Below are 16,677 nucleotides of genomic sequence, written 5' to 3'. Positions count from 1 at the left end.
CTCCCTCATTCTCAACGCCTTCCTGGCTATAAGTCTTGTGATGATGATGTTAAATTTGTCATGTGCTTTCTGTGCTGAGGTGTTTTTTTGCACTTTCTCACTGTGTACTTATACAAAGTGTTAAGATGCCTTTTTTTCCTTCCTCCCTCCCTCCCCCACCCCCAATGTCACCCTTTCTCTGCTTTGTTCCGGGTCGCTGCTCGTTGTGGTCGACCGGCCGGCAGCTGAGCGGATTTACTGTTCTTGTATTGCTGCTTAGTTGTCCTGAATTGCCCCTCGGGGATGAATAAAGTTTCTCTGAATCTGAATCTAACAAAAGCTAACTTTAGCCTGTAGTTAGCAGCCTATCTGTGCCAGGAGTATGTGGAGAACGTACACAGTTTTAAGCTTACTATGAAATTTATCACGAGCCGATTGTCAAGTAGCATTGTAACGTTATGTAGGCCAGTGGTTCCCAAATTTTCTCTACCCAAGGCACACCAAAGGACTAGTAAAAATCTCAATTATTTTAGGCCTACTACGCCAAACAGCCTTTTTATAACTTGTATCATGCAAAATATCTGTAAATGTGTATAATTATTTACAAATGCCAAATAAAACATGATAAAGGCAACTATATTATTCATGAAATATTAGTAAACAAAATATTAGGGCTGTAATCAACCAAACAAATTGTTAATTGACTGAAGCCCTCAAATTTTGACTAAAATTCAACTAATTGGCTTTTTTGTGGTTTTTGGGTTGTTGTTTTTTTTGTTTAGTTTTCGTCGATTTGCTATATATTATATTGTTTTTGATCTAATGTTTGGCACTGAAATTAATAACACACTACAGCCTGTTGAAATTAATAGGAGCAATATTATTTATATAAAAAAATTGTTTTGCCATGTTTTAATAATTGGCCAACACTACCATTCTGCACTGTACCCGGTGGCAGCGAGTATTTTTTTTTTCTAGTTGGGCTAACCCATATTTCGGTGGGGCTCAAATAAATACCACAATTTCAATGTGAATATATATTTAATAAAACAACACCCTCCCACCGCAGCTAGAAACAGGCAGGCGCGCACAGAGATAGGGGGGAGAGAGAGGAGCGAGCGAGACAACACTAATTATGTTAATAGCACACAGGTGGGTCTGAGTGAGAGGCTTAACATCCATCAATGGGATGATGCTGTTGTTGCGGGCGAGTACGCCTTCAGTTACAAAACAATTGAAACAACATTGAAATATCTCAATTCTGATATGTTCATATTGTCAAATCGGACGGGGCAAGTTGGCTTACCGTTTTCAGGTGATACGCCATGTTTGATGTGGAGCTGTGATATGCATACTGTTGCTTGCTAAATTTTTGCATTCAACTTTTTTTACATTGTCTATTTTTATGTAATAATTGCTGGGGGGTCATGTTCTGGGTCTCTGGAAAGCACCTAGAGACAACTTTTGTTGTACTGTATTAGACGCTATATAAATAAAATTGAATTGAATTTCTGCCATACTACAGATGTCTCTGACATGATAGAGTTCAACAAATCACTGGACCATGTCATTCTACTTTCCAATCTATCCCTCTCAAGTCAGTGGGTTGGGCTAATCCAAAATAACAAAAACAAAGTGGTGTCCAAAGATAGACTGTTACCTGTGAAAGAGGTGTGCTTTGAAAACACCCCCATTAGAACTACTGTCCTCCCGATTAAATTAAATTAAATTAAACAAATCAATCAGAATTTTAGTCAGCCAGGTCACATCGACTAATAAATCGACCAGACACTCCTATTTCAAAATTTAATTCCAAAAATTCATCAAAATTAAGCTTCATCAACACATCAACACATTTAAACCATGCGTGTCAAAAACATTTTTTTTTTTTTTAAATCAGCAGAAATAAAGCACAAAGAACTGTAAATGCAAGGGAGCTGAATTGTCCATTGTATTGAACCACAAATTATGAATGTAAAAACTGTATCAGTATTGAAACGTGGGCTATTGTAAACAGTTTGCTTTAGAAATTAGTGAGAAGCATGTGCCTGTTGGGTCACGCAGATTTTTTTAATGCAATAATTGTGTGATCAGTGAAATATAAAGTTCTATTTTAGTTTTTTTTTTTAAGAATTGTTTTTATGCCACTTTATTATGAAATTAGTGGATATTACAAAGTAGTGATATAATAAATTAAACCACCAATCACCACCATGAACCACCCCAAACACAACCAGAACCACCTCAAATACCCAGAACCGCCCTGAACACAAGCAGCAGCAAGTAAGACGTTCATTAAGCAGTAGCAAGAGCCAACAAATGGGCAGTTGGGCATGCACATATGAACATTTCCCCAAATCTTCTAGTCAAATATTGCTGTATATTGTCACCTTGAGTGCCCTGAAAGGTGCATTGAATAAATAAAAAGTATTATTATTATTATTACCATGGCGGAGTGTGGGTGTCAGTACAGAGGGGGCAGAGCATTATCGATGGGCCCTTATAATAGTAATTTTACCATTCAACAACACATCATCAACACACACAGCCTAACATCTGTCAATCTCAGAGCGTCGACTGTACATGGCGCTGAAAACAGTCACGGGCTGAATCAGTTCCATCTTTGGTACAGCTTAAATATAATATAAACACAACTGGTCTAAAATTACACAATCTATTCACAGGGGTGATAGTAAAAAAAAATCCTGAGCCTGAACTTTTTTTCCCTGGGAGGTAAGCGAGCCCCTAAACCAAGATATATGCCCCGATCAACACAATTGTCATTTTTTGTCCTCTTAAAGTGTAAGTCTGGTGTAAATTGACCCATAGTCCTGTTGTTCAAGCTCACCACATGCAGCCCATAGAAAACAGAATGAGACAATTGAACAACATAGGCCAGGGGTGTGATTCCCTGGGACAACATTTTGATAAATAGTTAATTAAATTGAATATTCTGATGACTTTTGTAGATTTTCCATATTTTTGTAGATATGCCTCCACGCTGCCAAACACACACAAACACAACCGCATGTGAAGAAGTAAATTGGCTTAGAATGGCCTATTTTACTGTCATGAAGAGGAAATATTGTAGAAAAACATTAATGTCCACACTAGTATAAATACAGGTTTGCATGGCCTCACAAAATGATGCCGTTTACAATGAGGTGGCAGCACTTATGATTCTAATGTAGGGCTGAACGATTTTTGAAAATAATCTAATTGCGATTTTTTTCCTCAATATTACGATTGCGATTTAATATGTGATTATTTTTTTCAAGGTCCTGTTCTCATGTATTTTTCAATTACACAAGCAATAAATCAGTCTGTTTCAAGTAGATTTTCACTTGAAATAAGTAGAAAAATCTGCCAGTGGAACAAGATTTTTTTGCTTGTAATAAGAAGATAAATCTTGTTCCACTGGCAGATTTTTCTACTTATTTCAAGTGAAAGTTTAATTGAAACAGGTGAAAATTGTCAAATAAGTTATTTTTCTGGTGTTATTTTTCTGGTGATGACTCTAAATGTTGAAATAGCAGTAAAACCACATTCATTGATGAAATGACATAAGGGATGGAAAGGAGGGATGGCAGTTTTACAGGGGGGATGATTTTGACTGTTTTTTATTTCAGTGGGGATGATTTGGACCGTTTTTATTTCAGGGAGGATGATTTGGACCGTTTTTATTTCAGGGAGGATGATTTGGACCGTTTTTATTTCAGGGAGGATGATTTTTACCGTTTTTATTTCAGGGAGGGGGGTGCCATCACATCACCCTTCATCCCCCCTCAACTCGAGTAGCCTACTGCTCACAGGGAACTCAGAACTTCTTCATAAATAACTCAATAATCCCAGAGAGAAAAAAAACACCAGCAAACTAACAAACAAACCAATAAAGCTCTCAGAGTTAACAAAACGAACCAGCAATCAAAAAATCGCAGCTGTTTTAACCTCCTGATGAGCTGACGAGGCTGCAGGTGTGGTTTAAGGCTGATTTATGGTTCCGCGTTACAACAACGCAGCCCTTACGCCGTGGGTTACGCGAACTACGGCGTACCCTACGGCGAAAGCTCTGCGTCGATTTAACGCGGAACCATAAATCAGGCTTCACAGCGCGACTCACTGTGCGCCCGGCTCCACGCCGACTCCGCGCTCATATATTTAATAAATTTATAAAGCCCATATATTTATAAAGCCTCATTTGGCCGAGCCCTAACGCCGAGGCCATGGTAGATTTAGGTTACACGCGGACACGCGGCACTGTTGACTTTTCCCTGCCGGCTCTGCTCACTGGCTGAACAGTCCCCTCACAAACAGGGTCCAGCGGCGCTACGTTCCGCCGCGCTGCGCGGCGTTCCCAACGTTGTGTACATACTCACCGGTATTACGGTATATGAAAAATTAATATCATAAGAAAAATAAACGGCAAACCTGATTTTATTTATTTTTTTCTCGCAAACACCTCGGTATGCCGGAAATCCGGCGTGACGCCGGAGCGCTATCAGCCCTGTATTCAGATAGATATAGACACAGCAGTCTATAACATAATTGTTGAGCTCTATTATAGAGAATAGACTCAGCGGTCTGATATAGTTGACAATAACCCAAGGCACATTCAAATAGGCATAAGTAAGTTACACGGACTCACCAATGGCTTTCTCTGCGCTGGCTGCCGCAGTTTACAGTCAGCTCCTCCACAATCCTTGGCCCGATCAAAATAATCCAGGTAACATTGAAAACGAGGTAATGTTCAAAGGCTATATGCTTACTCCTCTTTTAAAGTTTTGCCCCCGTCTCCGTCATGGCGGGTGTCGTGCCAAAAAGTGATTGCCTGCCAGAATCTGATTTCTGGCCGCGGGAGCGCGCACAGCAGCCCGTTGAGCGATAGCGCTAAAACGTCAGATTTTCAGATTATGAAGCTCAAGAATGAGATCAAGTCATATTTAGGCAGAAACAACTTTTCATTAACTGTATTTGGCCTTCAATCAATTTTTGGCAGGTGAAAATGCCTATTTTGTGTTGTAATGGTCCTTTAAAAGAGTTAAAAGCAATCCTGTGAGCTCTAGTGTTTATATTATGAAGCTCAAGAATGAGATCAAATCATATTTAGGTAGAAACAACCTTTCATTAACTGCATTTGGCCTTCGATCAATTTTTGGCAGGTAAAAAGACCCATTTTCAGGGGAGAAATCACTTTTTGGCACGACACCGCACAGCCGATCAGCCCTGGCTCACAGCTGCGATGCATTCACGGATAGTCGTAACATAAGATGGCCTATAGGAGCCCACGCATAAAGGTATATTTTCACACACACATTGCATGTTTTATTTTTAATCACAATTTATTTAAGATTATACGGAAGCGTATTGCATTCACTTGAGAAAAAAAATCTGCTCTGTTTTTCTGAATTAACGAGATAAAATTTTAATTAAAAAAAAATCTGCTCTGTTTATCTCAGAATTCCGAGAAAAGTTTTAGTGAAAAAAAATATCGCTTTCCGTCTGAACAACCACAAAGTCCTGAGGTACCTGCGCAAAGTCGACAAACTAATAACAATACCATAGTATAACTTAAAGACACCGCAGCAGAACCTCTGGTCCTCCTGACACCGCAGCAGAACCGTGGTCTGTGTATCCCTGGCACCCGCTCACGTCAAACTTACCGAAGCATTTCCAACGCAGCAGGCCCAGTATTTGGGCCTCTGCCGGTAAGTTTTGATACAACTTTTACTTCTCCCGTGTACACCGCAACTGTCTTCTCTCCGCTGCGGGCTCCTCTTGGAGCCCTCGCGAGTAAGTTTTGCTCTGAACCACCGGCTAAAGCAACTAGCTAGCTGCTCGCTACTCTGCCATTACTCGTTACTGGTCACCGCTGTTTTCCGTCCTCAGCCACCACCATCTCCACCTCAACAAGCTTACCTGCTGGATGTAGCATGCTGTGGCTAATCCTGTGGATATTCCTGGGGTTCTCGTCGCTCCTCTACACCCGGACCCTCGGCTCCTCGACGCTAGCTCTCGTTAGCTTCCAGCTACCGCTCTCGACCGGGACCATGCCGCCGCTCCACTCCGCCGCGGCCCACCACCCGCGCCCGACACCTGGTCCACTCTGGCAAAACCATCCTCCACACAGCCGCTCAGGACGCATGTTTTCCTACAACTTCACGTCGCCAAACTCCATTCCTTCCTTCTGGTCCTCCTGCCGTCCCGCAACTTCGTTACGTCATCACAACAAGCAGCATGTGAATCTGTCCAATCTCCGTCCACTTCCTCAGTCCTCTCAGCCAATCACCAAGCAACACCACCTGAAACTGGCTCTGTTCAACACCCGCTCACTCAACAACAAAAGCCTGCTGCTGAATGAATTTATAACGGACAATAATCTGGATTTCCTCTGTCTAACAGAAACCTGGCACAAACCCCTGGACTATTTCTCACTAAATCAGGCCACTCCCCCCAACTTCACCTACATGGAACAAGCTCGCGCTGAGGGGCGGGGGGGCGGTGTTGCAGCAATATACAGAAAGGACATTAAAGCAACCTCCATCCCCATTCCTGTCATTCCTTCATTCGAACACACTGCCTTCAAACTACCTGGCCCCACTCCTCTTGTCACCGCCGTCATTTATCGCCCCCCCAAACCAAACCCCTCCTTTCTCTCGGATCTCTCGGATTTTCTGACCCAGCTCTGCTCCATCTCTCCCTCTGTTCTCCTCCTGGGTGATTTCAACTTCCACATCAACGATCCTAACTGTAAACCTGCTGCTGAATTCCTGGACCTGCTACACTGCCTCAACTTCACTCAACACGTCGACTTCCCCACTCACGCCCGCGGCCACACCCTCGATCTCGTCTGCTCCACCGGCCTCACAATAAATCAGCTCTCCAGCCTCAACCTCCACGTGTCTGATCACCTGGCAATCATCATGGACATCAACATCCCCATCCCCACCCCCAAAGAAGCACGCAAAATATCCTTCCGCAACATCAGATCCATCTCCCCCTCTGCCCTCTCAGCCTCTCTCGCCACTCAGATGTCCGCCTCCCCTCCCCCGTCACCCGACAACCCCTCGGACCTCGTGGATTACTACAATCATACACTCTCCTCCTGTCTTGATCAACTGGCTCCCATCAAAACCAAAACAGTCTCTTTCGCACGCTCAGCACCCTGGTACACCCCTGAACTCCGCAAACTGAAATCCCGTAAACGTCAACTCGAGCGACTCTGCAAGAAATCTGGATTAACTGTTCACCAACTCGCCTACACTGATCATCTCCACCAATACAAGGATGCCCTCAACTCAGCTCGCTCCACCTACTTCTCCAACATCATCCATTCTGACTCCTCCAACCCAAAGGCTCTCTTCTCCACAATCAACAAACTTCTCAAACCCAGTGACAACATCTCCAACTCCTTCACAGTCTCTAAGTGCAACGACTTCCTCTCATTTTTTCAATCCAAAATCCAGACCATCTACAGTAACCTGACCACCTCCTCCACCCCCTCCACCTCCCCACCTGTTTCTCCCCCCTCCACCACTCAGCCCCTGTCTCACTTCTCTCCCATGTCTTCAGTGTCTCTTTCAACAGTCATGATGGGCATGAAAACCTCTTCCTGTGCTCTGGACCCCATCCCATCCTCATTTATAAAAAACTGTCTCCCAGCCATCTCCTCACTCATCATCAACATCGTCAACTCCTCCTTCAGCTCTGGATCAGTCCCGGACACCCTCAAACTGGCAGCTGTCACCCCCATCCTCAAAAAACCTGGACTCAACCCTGACACCATGAACAACTTCCGGCCCATTTCCAACCTCCCTTTCCTGTCAAAAATTCTGGAACGCGCCGTCGCCACTCAGCTCAAGACCCACCTCACCTCCAATGATCTGTTTGAAACATTTCAATCTGGTTTCCGCTCACGTCACAGCACAGAAACAGCCCTCATCAAAGTCACCAATGACCTCCTTCTCTCCTCCGACTCCGGCAACCTCAGCATTCTCCTTCTCCTGGACCTCACAGCAGCCTTCGACACCATCAGCCACACCATCCTCCTCTCCCGCCTGGAATCATCTCTCTACATCACCGGATCCGCCCTCTCCTGGTTAAAATCCTATCTCACCAACAGACATCAATTCATCAGCATCAACAACTGCTCCTCCTCCACTGCCCCTCTGTCACAAGGCGTCCCCCAGGGTTCGGTGCTTGGTCCTCTACTCTTCATCCTCTACATGCTCCCCCTTGGCAACATCATCCGCCGCCACCGCCTCCACTTCCACTGCTACGCCGACGACGTCCAACTGTACATCTCCACCAAATCCCTCACCTCTGCAACCCACTCTACCCTGACCAACTGCCTCGCCGAAATCAAGTCATGGATGCACTCGAACTTCCTCCAACTCAACTACAACAAATCGGACATGCTCATCATCTGCCCAAAATCCCTCACCAAAACCGCTCACAACTTCACCCTCACCATGGACAACTCCATTCTGTCTCCCTCCACTCACATCCGCAACCTCGGAGTTATCCTGGACAGTAACCTCTCCTTCCAACACCATGTCAACCACATCACAAGGACTGCTTTCTTCCACCTGAAAAATATTGCCCGTCTCCGTCCATCACTCTCCTTCTCTACCGCTGAAACCTTGATCCACGCCTTCATCACCTCAAGACTCGACTACTGCAATAGCATCCTCTACGGTTCAACTTCCAAGGTCCTCAATAAACTCCAATATATTCAAAACTCTGCCGCCCGCCTGCTCACCCACACCCGCTCCAGAGACCACATCACCCCAGTCCTCCAGAAGCTCCACTGGCTCCCCATCCCTCAACGGATCCATTTCAAAATCCTTCTCCTCACCCACAAAGCCCTCCACAACCAGGCCCCCTGCTACCTCACCGACCTGCTCCACCGCTACACTCCCTCCCGCAGCCTCCGCTCCTCTGACGCCAACCTCCTGTCCCTTCCAGTCAGAACCAAGCACCGGACCTGGGGCGACAGGGCCTTCTCCATCGCTGCTCCCACCCTCTGGAACTCCCTCCCCAAAAACATCCGTGACTGTACAGACCTCCCAGCATTCAAATCCCATCTCAAAACTCACCTTTACAGAACTGCTTTTAATGTGTGATTAATGTCCTGTCTCATGTTGTGTCCTTTTGTACTGTCCTGTGTAATTGTAATTTGTATTATGTGTTTTGTTTTAATGTAAAGCGTCTTTGAGTGCCCAGAAAAGCGCTATATAAATAAAATGTATTATTATTATTATTATTAAAGACAAGAGTATCTCCCAATTTTTCAAACCAAAAGCAAAATAAAACTGGATTAAATTGGACAGGCCGAACATGTTTGCTTCCATGAAATCGAGCTCTCAAATGAATGACAGCTTCTTGCAAGTTGTGAAGTATCTCGTTAATTACGGAAGAGTATTAGGGCCATGCAGGAGAAAAAATATTTGAGAGGGGAACATTTTTTTTTATTATGCACTGTGTTCATTGTGTATTGTGAAAAAGTCGAAATGTTGAGATTAATGTTGAAGTACAATTTCGAGAAAAAAGTCAAAATGTCGAGAAAAAAGTCGAAATGTCGAGAATAATGTTGAAATACAATTTCGAGAAAAAAGTCGAAATGTCGAGATTAATGTTGAAATACAATGTCGAGAAAAAAGTTGAAATGTCGAGATTAATGTCAAAATTTCACCTTTTTTCTCAACATTTCAACATTATTCTCGACATTTCGACTTTTTTCTCGAAGTGCACAATAAAAAAAATCTTCCCCTCTCAAATATTTTTTCTCCTGCATGGCCCTAATACTCTTCTGTACGTTAATTAAAAAAAACAGAGCAGATTTTATTTTTCCGTAAGAATATATATGAACACATCCCAGGAACATTTTCGTCCATTCTCGTGTCGACAAACGAAAACTCACAAGTCTCTCTCGTCATGTTTTAGTCATCAAAGAGCCATGTTTATCACGTCACCGTCTCGTTATCGTCATGAAAAAAAAAGTGGCGTCAACGAAATGATTTCGTCAGCATTGATGAAAACAACACTGGTCTAAAGGTTTTATTTAAGAAGGTCTCAAGAAGCAAACCTTTCTCTTTCTTGAAAAGTAAAAACATTGAAAATACAAGGTATAAACAGTTAATCCAATTCAATTCAATTCAAAAGTACTTTAGCAACCCCTGAAGTGAAATTAATTGTTTTAGTTGTCACAATTTCAGTTTCTTCAAAAATTCATTGTAGAGGTTTATTGCTTTGGCCGGTTTTTGCTGCTGTGGATCTGAAAAAACTTCAGACTGAAGACACTCTCTTATTGAATCATTATGTTGTGAAGAGGATGCTCAGGGTTGTCCATGATCTTCTTCATTTAATGAGGTAAACTCATTAGCATGATCAGCTCCAGAACACCCCCCAGAACAGAGCCAGCCTTCATAAGTATGTTTAGTTTCTTCAAGTCACTGGCTCTGATGACTGCATCCATCAACAGATGATTGCAGATGTGGTTGCGCTCTCCACAACAGACGTATAGAAGATATTCAATATCAAACGGAAGGACCTAAGCTTTCTTAAGAAATAAAGTCTGCTCTATCCTTTCTTATAAACAGAGTCGTATCTCCAGTCCAGTGTGTTTCAAAGTGAACACTGAGGTATTTATGCTCCTCCACCACCTGTTTGACTTAAACCAAAATCCACAACCATCTCATTCACATTTAAGATGAGATGATTGGTTCATCACTGGAACACTCCACAACTGCCAAGTCATCTGAGTATTTCTGCAGGTGACAGGGCCCCGACTTGTACGGAAGTCTGAGGTCTACAGCTTGAAGAGGAATATTGAGAGTACAGTCCCCCTGTAGTACTACTGTGCTGCTAATCACCTGGTCAGACACACAACCGTTCAGTCTTACAAACTGTGGCCTGTTTGTCAGGTAGTCAGTTATCCAGTTGATTGTGGGGGCATCCACCTGTTATGTGTCTTCTGGAGTTAAATATACAGCAATAGGCTGAATGGTAGGCTGGATGGTAGGCTTGGGCGGTATTACGGTAATACCGTATACTGTCGGTGTCTAAAAATAGCAGTGGTATAATTTTCAACACCGTCATGAAAAAATGCAATGGACTTATATAAGAGATAACAATTAAATATCAAATAAAAGTCATTTAATGCCTAAAATGTATTTTATTTTCAGTTTTACTTAAATAGTTGAATATGTTTTAGCCTACAATTTGAGACTTTCCATAAAGTTTATGAATGTGATGTCATCACCTGACAGCGCGGAGGGGAGAGACGCACTGGGAGAGAGAGGGGGAGAAAGATGGCAGGTCGCGCACCGAGTGAAAAAAGAAAACGACCTCGAACTAACAAAGTCAATAAAAACTGCAATTCTAAAAAAGCTGCAGGCCAAGTATGAATCTGATTCAGTGCGCAAATTAATGCGAAAGTGCACTTTCCTCGACCCTCGTTACCGCGGAGGATATGAAACTGATGATAACGCACTGGCTGAAATCAAGGCTGAATTACAGGCTGAGATCGTGAGCTTAGAGGGGCAAGCACCAGCAGCAGTGGCCATCAGAATCCAAGAGACAGAGGCACAACCTGAACCCCCACGAAAAAAGATGTCTCTGGGAACCGTCCTGCAAAAACAACCCGCTGCAGCGGCAGGTCAAGTCGATACTGTAGAGGGACAAGCCGGCGCTGAAATAACAGCGCCGGCTCGCTCAAATTGATTTGTGCGCGACTGTTGTATTTGCACTTTTTTTATTAGCTTTATTTGTTGTTAATAAAAGTTGTTAATATTAAGCATGTTATGTTGTTATTGTTCAGTAATAGTGTTTGGTATTCAGTTTCTGAATGGTGAAGGCTCAAACCAACAGTTTGGTTATACCACTTGAGGCTTACGTCATCATTTTTAATTAGTCACGGTAATACCGTATACCGGGGTAAAATGTGGAGGAAGTTTGACGACATCACAAACAGTTTGTATGTAGATTGCAATCTGCAACTAGAAGTTTGAAAATTAAAAAAATGTTTAAACACCTTTAGTTGGTGCTATAATTCAATGACTAATTTATAGCCTGTATCATTAGAACTTGAAACTGGAAGAGCCTAAGTATAGGTGACCTAGCCCTGCACATTTTGGCCAGACAGAATTTCTCACCATTTTGCAAAAACTTGAAAGTGAAATTATGGTGTATTTCATTAATCCTGTTGAAAGGTTAAGAGTTTTTCATAGGTCAATCTGTTTAAAAATTGATCCACCACTCAAATTTGTGTGCATGGTCCAACATTACCCTTTGCCCTGTACTTTTCATGTATTAATCCAAACTTAACAAAATTTGGCACAGCAAATCAACAAGACATTCTTTGAAAGCAGGCCAAATATAATGAATTTGCTACAACACGCACCTCTCAATATCTGATGACCAAAGTGAGGGAAAGACCTCAAACTTGCCAAGCTTACTCAAGAGTGGCATTGTGAGTAGGACCTAAAATGCCTTTTAAAGGATTTTAAAAATGGATGCGTAAAGGCCAATAGAATTTCTGATGCCAGTAATTATACATGATAATGAAAGATGTTGTCAGAACTTTAGACTCACTTATAATGGCATTTGGAAAGAATGTGCCCAATTTAAAACATTTGACCATTAAATCCTCTCTGATTTGTTCGATGTCTGTCTAAAAAGCTTTTAATGCCATTTTCAATAACTTAAAGGAGCATGAGGCTCCTTTAAAGGAGCCCTCTGTAAGAAATGGCCAAAACTGGTACTGCAGTCACTTTCAAAATATTGTTGAGCGGCGTGTACCCTCCCCCTCCTCCCCCCGAACAGAGGTTGCCAGGTAGGCTGCAGAATGCAGCAGGAACGTAGGCTGCCATGGCTGCGATAATTAGAGCCGAGCTGGCAACCCGGATGCCGAAACAATACTGACTTGGTGATTGGGAGATAGGTGGAGGGTGGAGCTTCAGGCCAAAACAAAAAATGCCAACATAAACATCAGTTGAGGGCTGCAACTCCTCTTTTTAAACGGGAATATCCTGGCTTGAGTGCTGTTGTCAGTGACATAAGTTTTTGAAATGAACATGATTTTTAAATGTCTGTTGACATATCGGGATCATTTTATGATTCGTTTTATTATTGCTCTTACATACAGCTCCTTTAAGAAATGAGACTCATTAGCGCCACCTTCGCCACGACGGCCGTCGGGGGTACTGCAGCCAACAGCGAAGCCGGCACGGGAGAACGCGCATGCAGCGTCATTTGACGTCACATCCGCAGGACAGCGCGGGAAATTCGGGCCCGGAATTGCAGCGCATTTCGCAGCACACAGCCTGTTCAAGGCAACGGAGAGATACGCTAGAGGGCTCATTCTTTTTGGTTTGGAACGCTTCAGCTGACATTATTACTAGAAAACTTAAAACATTTACAAATTTTTTTCATAAATCCTGCCTCAAGCTCCTTTAAAAGTGAAATCTAAAATGAACTAGTCTGAGTTCGTTAAAATAATGTTTACAAACCTTGAAACAATTCAACTACAGACAGTATTGAATAAAAGAATGAAACAATTGTAATTCGACAATCTGTATCAATGGCAAATAAAATATATAGAAAAATATCATATACCTTCTTTTTTACAGAGGCATTCTTTTACCTTTTCGATGTATTCGATGTACTGCAACGTTTCAGGGTTTTGCAAACACCAGTGGGTGGTTGTTGTAGCAAATTTATTTGGACTCTGATGTTACCACTTGCAGCTGTATTTTTTTATTTATATTTTTTTATCTTAATTAAATTTTGTTTTTACTTTTCTTTATATTTAAGTAGTGCTGTCAAGCAATTACAAAAATTGAGAGATTAATTCATTAGGATCTGTAATTAATCTCTTTTTTTAATCTCACCTAAAAATTGCAGACAAAAGCCCTCTGTTTTCCTTTAAATTATTGTGGCAGATCAAAACATTGATATATAACCACAAAAAAGTGGCTTTATAAAGTTTTTTTTTTTTAAAGAGACTTTAAGTCCTTTATGTCCTAGGAATTTGCATCCACTTGGCAAGCACATTCGCCAGCCTCTCTGTCGCAGATGTGCGCATGCGCGGGGTGCTTCCTCGAGTTCAGTTTGGAGAAGAGCGTTGCTGTGGCAACATCGTTGCTGCTAACGTGTGGCTGTGCTTGCGACCGGGTGCATTGCGTTTATATGGCTAAACTTCAGCTGCTTCGGTGGTGAGCAAAGTCCTTTACACAAAGAACATATATCACTCTACCATTATCAAAGGTGACATCATAGGGTTTTAGAAATGTAAATGTCCCATTCTTTGGACCAACAACTTTCACAGGCTCCTCCATTTTCACTTTTCTTCTCCGCCTCTCAACGCTACTTTAGCATACCAGCATATGCTAAACAAGCCTAAACAGGAACAGCCAATCAATGTCCATTTCAAGGTGGGACTGACCATTGTTTTCCACCCACAACTCAAGCACAAGAAGCCCTCCGCACAGACACAGATTTCATAATAAAGGCAACTCGCAAACAGCAAAAGGAAAGTTAAAGATTAAAAAACAGATTAAACGGTTAAAATATCATAACACGCTAAATATGCCTGTAATTAATTAATTGCAATTAACGTGCTAATTTGACACCCCTATATTTAAGATCTTTACATTTTTAGTTACAAGGATTTGGCTGGTTGAGGTTAGTGTGTTATCTTGAGATCAAATCAGTAAATGCTTGAAACTACTGACACAATCCTAAATCCTCATCTGTTTAGATAACACCAATAGAATTCCCCCAAAGCCCTCACTTAAGACAGTAAATGTGTTCAAAAGTCCCTACTGTGTAACAGTAGCAGGCACAGACTGGATGAGGCGATCAATGTGAGAGAGCCAAGGCTGACAGTGGGAACAAACAGAGAATGAAAAGCAGATTGACAGATTGACAGACTAATGGATGTGTTTTGTTTTGACACTTCACAAAGATCAGTGACAGGCCTTGTAATGTGTGTTAATGTTTTTCCCCATTTCACACACCATTATTACATCTGTTGATTATTGTAATGCTTAGTTTGTTTGAAAAATTAACTTTGACACAACACTACAATTGTATAATCATTTCTGTAAATTTGGCACCTCTTGGCAGTGACAGCATTGATTTTCAGTTCTTCCCACTGACAACAATCGCTTCACAACATTGTGCTTATATATAACATAATATAGTAACGTTAATTCTGCCTTTTTTACATATAGTTATTGTAACCATTTTAGTAATTGCATTTAATTCTACAGCACTAAAATATTAACAGAATGAAACAACAGCTATGATGTTTTATAAAATATCTTTTGATGATGATTTTGAGTTATGTAATTTAAAGTTAGCACACTAACCAGAGTGGTATCCAGTCTGGCATCACATTAAAACAATGGAAGAAGAAGTAATGTTTCCTATTACGTTTATACACCACTGGTCTCAAAATATTGGTGGTCATTCCCAAAAGATATGTTAATGCATTTGGATTGTGTTTAAAAAGATATAATATAGCACAAGTAAAATGTGATTAGTTATGTGGTTAGCATGGGTGGGAACAATTTAATTAGACTGGAACCATATCTTTGCTTTCAGATGCCATTTTATGAAAATTAGACAGACAGAAGAGCTGAACTTAATTTAGCTCCAAAGGTCCTTGCCAAAGGTTAGAGTTTCCACAGACAGATGGATGTCAGCGGCCAAGTGGAGAGGCCACCATGCAGAAATGCAAAAAAGTAGGAATTGAGACCAATGACGTACTGACATAAATTAAAGAGTGAATATGTAATTCAGTAAAAACAGTTTTCAGGTTAAGCTTGACAATTAACAACTTCCAAAACTTTAGAAATTGCATATTTGTTTGAAGAACATACGTGTGTAAACTGTGAGCTATGCTTTTTTTCTTTTCTAATTCTCAGTTGTGTCTGACGTTGCTCTTACACTAGGAATTTTTTACCGTGCACAAGGACTTCTGACCCCTCACATCTGCTGCGTTTGACCAGAGTTATCCGTTCTGTACTCAAGCATGACTCAAGCAAATCCCTGGTCTGTGGCATAGTTGGAAGAGGTTTGCTTGGTATGGTTGTACTTGAAGATAAAGGATGGTGTTTACAAAACATCTGTATGATGTGTACTGTAGATGCAGTTTTACCTCATAATCAACATTACAGTGTGATCAAGAAACACAAATATGTGAGGGGGCTGTATCCAGTCAGCCACAAAGTCAGTAGTGATGCTGTCATATTCTCTGTGCTGCTTTCAACTGTGTTGATTGTCTGAGACTACGAATTGCAGATTGTCCATCTTATTTTTTAATTTCCCTGTTTGCTCTTGGAGGGTAACATGTATTTTGAAACACTTAATTTCTTTTAACACAGACCAAACGTATTCATTATTTCTACATGACAAATAAAATACGCAATTGACAAACCAAGTGCTTGAATTTAATGACCAAAAATGAACTAGGTAAATGTTAACAACATATATAAACATTTTGATGTAAAAAAAATACTTTGTGCCCTCACCTCCGCTTGAAAGCCCTCAACCAAGATGGCCACCAGCAGGTTGAAGAGGACATAGTTTCCGAAGGTCATGAGCGCCACAAAATAAAGAGCAGCAAGCGGTGAGGTGGCTGCCATACCGTTGTATAACACCACGTTCCAGTCCTCCTGGGTCAGAATCTTCAAG

The 16,677-nt window shown here is 41.7% G+C and overlaps 1 protein-coding gene across 1 annotated transcript in view; it reads right to left on the bottom strand.

Annotated features, from left to right (window-relative positions):
* Positions 1–16,677, bottom strand: part of LOC133442765 (voltage-dependent T-type calcium channel subunit alpha-1I-like) — a 240,372-nt gene that overhangs the window by 80,149 nt on the left and 143,546 nt on the right. Inside the window, exon 13 of the mRNA XM_061720633.1 lies at positions 16,515–16,670. Within this exon, the coding sequence (XP_061576617.1) occupies positions 16,515–16,670 (156 nt within the window). The remainder of the gene's footprint in view (positions 1–16,514; positions 16,671–16,677) is intronic.

This window comes from Cololabis saira, chromosome 1, assembly GCF_033807715.1.
Source record: "Cololabis saira isolate AMF1-May2022 chromosome 1, fColSai1.1, whole genome shotgun sequence".
In the NCBI taxonomy this organism is placed as follows: Eukaryota; Metazoa; Chordata; class Actinopteri; order Beloniformes; family Belonidae; genus Cololabis; species Cololabis saira.
This window is presented reverse-complemented; position numbering and strand designations above follow the sequence as displayed.